General features: G+C 30.8%; 2 protein-coding genes across 2 annotated transcripts; both read right to left on the minus strand.

Moving 5' to 3' along the window:
- Nucleotides 1-290: 290 nt before the first annotated feature.
- On the minus strand, nt 291-794 carry LOC131872619 (SKP1-like protein 14). Its single transcript, XM_059216111.1, has one exon. It carries the CDS (start codon nt 792-794, stop codon nt 291-293), a length of 504 nt encoding a protein of 167 aa, XP_059072094.1.
- A 7,254-nt stretch (nt 795-8,048) lies between these two features.
- Nucleotides 8,049-8,480, minus strand: LOC131872620 (SKP1-like protein 1). Its single transcript, XM_059216112.1, has one exon. It carries the CDS (start codon nt 8,478-8,480, stop codon nt 8,049-8,051), a length of 432 nt encoding a protein of 143 aa, XP_059072095.1.
- Nucleotides 8,481-10,477: the final 1,997 nt, after the last annotated feature.

Consider the following 10,477-nt stretch of genomic DNA (forward strand, 5'->3'; position numbering starts at 1 on the left):
ATTAATCTAATCTCACATTTGGGCTCTTATCAATATTAACATCAAAAATATTAATTGAATAATAATTATGTTTTAAAAAGTATTACAAAAGCTACGCAGGGGAGATACACGCAATGAAAAGCTATACTGCATTCAACAAAAAGAAAAGTATATTAAAACAATAAATGCTTATATATCACATGACATGTTTTCAAACAACATATAATGTCAATGAACTAAACGATTCCCTAGAATAACTAGCTAGAAGATCATATATATTTGGAAAAAAATCGAGCCAAATGGGAATATAATTATGCGTAGGTCCACTTCGTCTCTTGCACGATTGCCTCCTCTTCCTGTTCACTGAAATCATTCTCTATCTTAAATATCTGGCGCAATTCTTCCACACTTTTGTCTTTCAATAAATCTGCCCCTGCCTTCAATAACAAACAAAAAAGATCTTCGATTTGAAGAAAATTCGCAGCCAAAAGAATGTGGCAGAAGGTCACCTGATTTTTATCCGCAGAAAGAGCTTTTTCAGCGAATTCATTATCCCATGTCTTCACATCGTCATCTGGTATAGTGAAGGATCTTGCATGAGCATGGAATTTACAGTAGTCTAATACCATCTCCAGCACTTTGCCGCTTTTGATGTTACGACAAGGAATAGGAAACCTTAGAGGCTCCATTCCTGTGTCTTTCTCTATAAAATTCTTTACGACCTCTGATTCCATTGCAACCGCTTTTTCCACTTCGAAATCTTCATACACTTCCTCATCTCTCAACCCCCTGAATGTCACTGTATTCGCCGCCATTTTATTCTCCATGAAATTAAATACTACTGTTGAAATAATCGAACTGTAAAAAAGTGTTGAAAGAGGAGAACTTCGAAAGGAAATGTAAATTGTATAATGAATTAAATGGCGAACATCTGGTTCCTATTTTATAGCGTACCCTTGCAATATTTTAATGTGTGCGACTTTTGGGTTAATTTTATTGAATAATAGTATATAGAGTTATTATAATTTTTTTCGAATAATTTTGTTTAGTATGTTGAGATATAATTTATTTTTTTTAATTTTTATAATGATTTATCTTATTATATTATTTATTATATTATATTGTTTATTTTATTTTTAACTGAAAATTATTATTTTATTTATTTTTTACAATAATTTTGCATAATTAATTATTTAAATTTAATACTACAATACTAAAAAGAATTCAATGTAAGAAAATTAAATAGCTAAAACAATTGTAGCAGGAGAGGAGTACTTATCATTACATTTCCCCAAAGCTTCAATGGAAGTAGGACTAGTACTAACTAATTCCAAGTCAATGAGGGAACGGCTTAAATCTCACACACTAAGTTTATATTTCTAGGCTTAACAATGTTAAATACTCGGAGTTAACTGGCATCTTCGAGGCTTAATATGTTGCTTAATGTAGGCTTAATATGTTGCTTAATGTATGTTGTCACACTAAGACACTTCTAGGCTTAAGGTTCGCGGTCAATGAGCACATAATGTTATATACGAGTATCTTCAAAATATTATTGAGCACACATTAGAAAAATGGGTAGTTTCAATAATGGAATCTTGTTAGAGTTCGGCCTACCAAGAGCATCATGCCCATGGGAAGAGGAAAAATATAGTTGTGAAGGCTAGGGCCAATCATTGCAACATTATTTATTTTTTGTTAGGGTTGAGAGCTACAAAAATAAAAATAAATTGTATCTTTCCATAGATTGGTTATGATCTCCCCAGCATCATCAAGGAGGCCAACATAAGGGATCAAAGAATTTGAAAATAAGTAAAGGAGTATTGCTCCAATGATCCAAACTTTTAAATAAACAGACCATCTCAAGTATAATTATATTTTATTTCATTTGAATGTGTATAAACACATTAGGGAAAATCATAACTTTAGTGTATACAGATAAATGAACATAAATGATGTATCCTACAAAATACCACCTTTATCTTTGCTTGAAAACAGATTTTTTTAACTAAATTTATAAGGGAACCAAGCATAAGTCATGACATTATAAAATCAATTAACTTTGATTTTAAAAAATGTTTATTATTTAAATCATCTTATAATTTAAATAATAAAATGTATAATGATATTTGATTTGCTAATGATTTTATATTTTTAATTACAATGTTTATGCATTGTTTAATTTTATTACCCCTACAATCTTGCTGAAATCAAGCCCAAACATGTTCTAGAATTGTAGGAATACGGTGGGAGCCAAACAAATATTCCCAAAGGCATGATGTTGCATTGTGAAACATAAGTTCGTATTTGTTGATTAAGAAAATCTCACAGTGCAAACCCCACTACGGCACAGTGCAAGGGTAGTTAGGTCATTAACTTGTTTGGCTCGTGGAGAATAAAGTAAACAAATTAAAATTAAAAATCTCACCAAAGCTATATATTCCCCACTATCCCACAAGGAAATTAGGGTTTGGTGAGGAAATTAGGGTTTGTTGATGGCTTTCTTCTACCCAGCGATGTGGTTTTAAACATCATGTTTGCATACTGAAGGTGCTACTTGTAATGGAGTGGAGCTCATCAAATTCCATTCTTATAGAGAAGAGAGCATTGCCAGGAACGATAAGGGGTGGGACAGAACAGGCCCTTGCCTAATTTGATGTCCTTCAACGTCTTACGACTACCTAAGTTGATGATGTTGTTGGGATTCTACCTTAGAATGGAATGGTGTTACACTTGCAAACTTTGTGGTGACATTTTTTCTCTTTATCGTTGGTGTTTCTCTTGGACTTGTGTATGATAAAGTACCTAGTGGGCTCCACTCCATTTCCTAGATCAAGAAAAATTCGGCAATAAGGATGAATTTATGGAGAAATACAAGGCCTTGACTTGGGTGATCGAGAATGAAATCGCTAATTTACAAAATAAACTATGGCCTCGTATTCTCCGAACAGTCATTAAAGATGCTGAGAAGTCTTTACCCCGTAAAATTGAAAGAATTTTGGAAACAGTATTATAAATGGATTTTGGAGTGGCTTGCAATTCCCCCGATTTTCTTATATCCTATCAAGACAATTTACTCCATTAATGTAAAGAAGAATTTGAATTATTTGGTAAAACGAAGGGCATTTTACAGAAAAAGTTTTCTACTTTTTTAGCACTACTTAATGCGTTTTCCTTCTATTTTTGTTGATTTCTCAGGCTCAAAGTAATGTGCTTGATGGCTTATGTGTATCACCATTCTCATTTATTCAGTGGCTATACGAGAGATTCTGGGTTTTGGACAGTTGAAACCAGGTGTGGGAACTGAAATGGAAAAAGCCTTTGGAGTATTATTTATGGATTTTGTTTGTAGATTAATACCAAGTGTTGCAAGTTGAGTATGATTGGGCTTGAAGGTTTTCATTGTGTGTTGGTTTCATTTTACAAAATACACATATGCTCTAAGGGTACAAAATACACATGTGTTGGTTTCATTTGATGAAAGTTTCAAATGAACAAGGAAATGTGATAGAGGGGTGTGTGCTTACTTGGCATTTGTGTCTAAAGATATCTCTTATTGTTGCAGGGCACTATGATCTGTCTATCATTAAAGATTTTAGGGACAATTAAAGAAAATGAGTGATTCTATTATTTAAAACGTGTAGGATAGAATGTTGTTTTGTTAAGGAGATATCATTTTGACCAATGAGCATAAAAGGGAAATACACGATATATATTTTCACCAAAATGTAAAATGGTTTCATATAATTATCAAAAAGGATAAAATAATTATTTTATGAAAGAGGAGAAAAGTATTTAACTGCAAAATAAAGTGCAACAACAAAATAAATGGTTTCACTTAATATTTTACAAGAGATGGTAAATGGACGGAAGTAAAAACTTCATGAAAATGATATATAAATGGAGTAAATGTTTTTACATTTAAAAAGGCAAGATGCATATGCAAAGGAAATTTAATTCACTTGAGTGAATAATATTTCAAGGAGGATAATTACTTGAGGCAACATTGAAATAATTTCACAAGAGAATTAAGGGTACAAGTGCTATGTTGCAATCATACATTTTCACTCAAGTGAAATTGTGTTCATGGGAGGTGCTAAGTGGGGACAATGTGAAAATTCAGTTGTTGGCATGTGGGTTGAATCATAGAAATTGTTATACACAAATATGAAATGTTGTGTATAAACATTGATTCAAGAGTATTATTATTGTCAAATGATATTTCTTAAAGAGAAGGGAACAAGTGTCAACAACAGATTGAATCTAGAATTGTCTTCTCTTCTATATCTTCTTCCTATTTCTTAAAATTTTGCATCATATGAACTCCAATACCAAATACATTTAAATTTGTCATTGTGTCTTCTTTGTAATTGTATTATTAGCTCGTTGCTCTTTTCAAGAAAAAATTAATATGTTTTGATCAAATAATTGTGTTCTTGAGTGAATGATTTGGATTAATAACTAGAATTAATTGGTTGCATAAGATGATTTGTTAATGTAATGCATTAACATAATAAAATCTATTTATTAGGTTTGATTCATTCATGGGATTTTTTTATGGTTTATCATTTGGCTCCATGGCCCAAGAATAGGCACCAATCTATTTCACGAGTTAATGTATTTTTAGAAATAATCTTAAATATTAAAATGTCTTTTAGTTTCTTATTTGTTAGGTATAGATATAGATTAGGTTTTGGTTCCAATTGTTAAACAAGTGTTTGATAAACCAAGAGTGTAGCCAAATTTCAAGTTGATCAATATTTCCTTGGTATATTTTCATTAGAAGATATCTCTTGTAAATCACAATGTGTGTGCCTAATCTGTACTGAATCCTTAAGAATTTTAAGGTCCACCCACCTTTGTTTAGAAGATCTTGAAGTGCAAGATATTTTATTCTTATGAGTGAATCCAATTCATTGGTCACTGACCCAAAAATCTATGGATTAAAAATCAGCTATCTTATAGGAATTTATGGACAATCAACTGGGGAACAAAAATAACCATTTGTGAAGAGTCCATAAGTTGAAGAATCTAAAAATGTAATCTTGATATTGAATATTCATACCTGGAAAAGTCTTGTTGAAACAAATTTGAAGAAATATTCAATTGTCCTTGTTGTATAAATAGCTCTTTGTTGTTTGAAATCTATTACTTTACAAAGAGAGGTGACAACTTTGTTAAAAGAACCTTATAAAGGATGAGACAAAGTTCCATATGTATAAAATTTCTATTCATGAAGGAAGGTTTGTAACTACTATACAATATTTTCAGGTATTCTCATAGTTTTTGTGCAATATTTTCAGGTATTCTCATAGTTTTTACAGAAATTTCACTATGTTTAAAAGTGATTTGGTGAGTTTTCCATATTCATATTTTCATTTTCTAAATAATTGTCCTCCATTTGGATGTCCCACCATGGTAAGTTTTCTATATGCCCATTTTCCTTTTCTTTGTCATTTTCCTCCTTGCCTATCTCAAATACAATTTTAGATATTCTTTGGATGTCTATTTTGATAGCTATTTATAATACAAGATTTTCCAACCTTCCCCTTTATGAACAATTTATTTCCTTTGGTTTGTTTTCTAGTTTGAGGAGTAAGAGATTCGTTAAAGGGTTATTCCACTATAGTATTCCAAAAATCTTCAGAATCTTCAACAACTAGTGCTCAAATAAAATTGTTTTTAAACTTTACATTAATGTGAACCTTTTGGGAAAGATCTGGTGAGATTCTCCTTAAGGTGGTTGATTATCTATAGACCATGGATTCTTGGAAGAGGGCATCTTACTATTTCATAATATGTGATTTTGTATTTGTGTGTCTTTGTTAGAATCCAACCGAATTTCAAGATTTTTTCAATTTTTGGCCCATTGATAGTATAGATTTTATTCTTTAAATTCATATTCTTCTCTTTCAAGGATATTATAATCTACGTTGGATTATCCATGGGAAGGATCTGCATGTTATTATCCAAAATATATATTTGGTTAATCCTGGCGGATTTCTATGAAACATTCAGAGCTAATATAGTAATTTGATCATGTGGGTAGTATCTCTCTAGTAAAGAAAAATTCATTGTTTCTTCATGATTATGAGAGTAAATGCTCTATCTATCCATGATCAATGAATCATTATGAAGTAAGAAGGCTTCCTTTTGATGGTTTTCTTCTTTCATGCCAGATGTAATTTTTCGGAACATAAGATGGTATATTGCTATTTTGATCTTAGGAATTTACTCGTGTATCTTCCACCAAAGGATTAGAGAAAAATTTTATAATCTTCTCTACAGTGACCTTCATATTGACAAGTTAAGAAAATTGATTCTAGATTCTCCAAAAATATTCTTTGGTTCTGGACACCCATTTTAGAATGGATGGTTATGGTTTCAGGAAAAGGTTTATGGGCATCCAATAGGACATAAAGATGAATAGGGGCTTCTAGGTCTTCAGAGAAGACATCATCTCTCTTCATAAAAATTCCTATCTTGTTACCTAGGGTTTCAATTATTTCCCATTTCATATACTCCAAAGGGAGAGATTAGAGTTGAATCTAGGAGATAAATTTAATATGGGATAGGGAGGGTTTAAAGTTTGCGACCCAAGGTTGCGTGTGTAATTCTACACCATCTAGAAACCAAGTCTTCCCTCTGAATTCTGTGTCTCTGAATTCTTTGTATGGAAAAAACATTGTATACTCCTTCCCAATCATACTCAACCCAATCAAATATATCTTGTTTCTGAGGAATAAGATTCTATAACTTAGAAATTAATGCACATTCTTTGATATCTTGTGCTAGTGTCCTTTGCAAATGCGATCCTAAGGTCATTATCGAGTTCTAACTTTTCCTTTTGTATCTCCTTTCTTGGGTTCATAGATGGAGCCACCATAGTTTCACTAGACATAGGGATCTAGTATTACTTTGTTCAAGTTCAATCTCGCATCTGATACTTGCCTTGTCTAGATCTAAACCGCTTTCTTTTTGTCTTCCATGTATTTCTTTTATGGTGATGGTATCTCTAAGATATACACTGGTAAGATATCTGTGGATTGAAGGGAGATTGAGTTCCATTCTGAGATATGAGCACCCTTTAGTAATTTATGCCATCAAGTCAGTTCTGGGAGAGGAGTTCATAATGGCAGATCATATATGTCGAATTAACACGGATATCTCCTCGATGTTTCTTGCTTTAGCTCTAGACAGATGACTAAGCAAGGAGGTGGCTAGGAATCTCAGCAAGGCCATTTTCAAATCCCAATTCCTGGGCGGCATGGAAGATATCAGGACTATAAGGAGAGGAAATCCAAAAACTACCAATCATTCTTCTGGATGATGAAATGGAATATCAGGACTATAAGGAGAAAGTAGTAAGGAATCTACATTTCCTCCTAAATTGATTTGCTTGTATGCTGGCCGCTGTCATCTCTTCACCGCAGATGAACTTTCGTTAAAATTCCTTACATTATCAAACCAAACCAGATTTGCCTGCTAACTGCCCCCTATTCACATTAAATAGTCTATCTAACTAATTGCAAATCTATTCACATTAAATAGTCTATCTAACTATGGCCGAGCTCTGCAATGACTTTGGTCTATTGGTCAGTTGGCAATATTCACATTAGATAGTCTATGTAATTGCAAATCTTGTCATTACAATTATAAAAAATAAAAAACAAATTATGTTATCAACTAAATGAATTACAAATGATCTAAATACTTTTTGAAATCTAAAATTACAAGATTAGATTTTTTTTATTTCTATTTTAAACTTTGGATCTCATTGTAGATTTATATAGGTCCAAAATATATAGTATTGTCAATAAAGTCCTTAATTGCCACGGCCAATAATGCATCTTTCCAACAATCCATGTTTCCAACATCATCTGATTTCAATAATATAAAAAATCTCTTACAGATATAAGTATAGCTCAAGAGAAATCGCAAAAATTTCAAACATAAATAGTGAATAATTAATTTATCAAGATTGTCTCAGCAAACTGCTTTCAGATATACTTTATTCATATCCCTACCTGGTCTCTCACAGGATTGCGGCTCATACCTCCTCATTCAAGTTATTCTGTTCCATCTTTAAAAAAATTGTCCTTAATGAAATTTGCAATAGTCTTAGATAACAAATTACACAAGCCAATAATTTGAAGAAAATCAGCAGCCTTAAGAATGTGACAGACAGACCCCAGATTTCGATCGGCAGCCATAATATTTTTAGCAAAGTCCGTATCCCATATCTTCACATCTTCTTCTGATATACTGTTGGATTTTGCATGAGCATGGTACTCACAATACTCTAATACTTTCTCCAGAACTTTGACAGGTTCGGTGTGACCGGAAGGAAGACAAAGCTTTAGAGGCTCCATCCCATGATGTGTGTCTTGGATACAGTTCTTTATGACTTCTGATTCCATTGCAACCATTCTCTCCACCTCGAAATCTTCAAAGTCTTTCGTACCTTTGCACAGCCTCAATGTAATGATATTCGCTGCCATTTTGTTCTTCACGGAATTGATAGCAACGCGGAAAGGAAATGTTATCAAATTGTTAAATTGATAACAGGAGGGAACATATTTTTATCAAATCCCCTTCGCGTAAGTTGCCCGATTTTTCAGCAAGTGAAATAGGTCTACTTTATGAGATTTTATAACTCTTATAACAAGTCCAGTATATCTAAAACATCTAGAGATATTATAATTTTTATTTTTATTATTTTTTATGACAGTTTTTTAATATTTTTTGTCAATATGTTTACATTTTATTTCTTATAGTTTTAATTTTTATTATTTTTATGTGAGTTTTTTAATATTTTTTGTAATATGTTCACGTTTCACACCTTTCTACTTATTATTTATATTCATGGGTTTCCTATTCAATGAAGATTTTATAATTTTTATAACTTCATTTTGTTACAAATCCATAGATATATTATAGTTTTAATTATTATTTTTTATGTCACATTTCACCCCTTTCTACCTTCACATAATGCATAATGTTCAAGAGTTGGTTTTTAATTTTATAACTATTCCATAATTATAGGCACTATCTATTATATTATTATTGCAAAATATATTATCTCAAATTACTATCCAAACTGCCTATAAACAATTTTTTTAGGGTGCCGGTAGGAAAGAGTGGAGAGGAGACATTGATCCTATGTATTTATAAAGATGTAGATAAAGTAAAGTATTGTCCACTATGTGGCACTTGTTTTAAGTTTGTTGCATTGATCCTATTTATAAAGATATAAATATATAGATAAAGTAAATTAAAAAATTAATACTTGTTCTTATATATTTTTTAAAAGTATTTTTTAATTTTAAATTATAGAATTTTTGTCAAACTTTTTATTAAAAAATTCAAGGATACATTCAAATCAATCTTATTGAAAAAAAAAATTTAACTAACAAACAATACATATTTATCTTATTAATTTTTTAATGTATTTTCATTATTTTATATAACTTTAGTGTTGATGTTTTTGTATTTGGAAAATAAATGTACCTTTTCTTTCAATTATACTCTACTATAAATATAAATTATGATGAATTGAACCTCAATCACAAACCTTATAAAAATAATTAGCCAAATTCAACCCTTATCCTAAAAACAAGCCAAATTGAACTCTAATCATCAACTTAATTAAACCCTAACCTTAAAATCAATCCAAATTAAATCATAACCTTAAACCTAATTGTACACTATAACTAATTAAACCCAAACCCTAAACTTAACTAAACACCAAAAAAAATGAACCTTAACCCTAAAATTAATTAAATATACCAAATTGAACCCTAAAACTAGATTAAATATATCCCTAACCTAAAAAATAATATAACAATAATCCTAATAATAAATTAAAATTGATTCATATTGAACTATAAGAAAAATTAAACCCAAAAAAAATAGAATTGATACTTAAACCATAATGAACTCAAAATTTATTTGTAAACCCTAACACTAAACGAAATTTAACTCTAATAATAAACCTTATAAAACCTAATTTTAACCCTATATCAAATTTAACCTCCATCTTACATCAACTACAATTGAACCATAACACTAAACTAAATTGAATCATGATGATAAACATAATTACACACTAACAAAAAAAATTGAACCCTTAACCAAAACTAAATTTCATTTGAATCCTAAACCAAACTAAACCCTAACTATAACACAAAATTAATTAAACCATAACCCTAAACCTAATTGAATATTAAATCAAATTGAACCCTAATCCTAAACCAATTATACCATAACACTAACACTAAACCTTAAACCTAAACAAAATCAAATCCTAACACTACAGTAAAAAAATTGTAGTGTCTTGGATACAGTTCTTTATAACCTCTAATTCCAAAAAATTGTAGTGTCTTGGATACAGTTCTTTATGACCTCTAATTCCATAGCAACCATTCTCTCCACCTCGAAATCTTCAAAGTCTTTCGTAACTTTGCACAGCCTCAATATAACGATATTCGCTGCCATT

This window comes from Cryptomeria japonica, unplaced genomic scaffold (genome assembly GCF_030272615.1).
Source record: "Cryptomeria japonica unplaced genomic scaffold, Sugi_1.0 HiC_scaffold_691, whole genome shotgun sequence".
Classification (NCBI taxonomy): domain Eukaryota; kingdom Viridiplantae; phylum Streptophyta; class Pinopsida; order Cupressales; family Cupressaceae; genus Cryptomeria; species Cryptomeria japonica.

What these genes read in the sequence shown, in the direction of transcription:
- LOC131872619 (XM_059216111.1), bottom strand. Translation starts at nt 794, where the DNA reads ATGGCGGCGAATACAGTGACATTCAGGGGGTTGAGAGATGAGGAAGTG.
- LOC131872620 (XM_059216112.1), bottom strand. Translation starts at nt 8,480, where the DNA reads ATGGCAGCGAATATCATTACATTGAGGCTGTGCAAAGGTACGAAAGAC.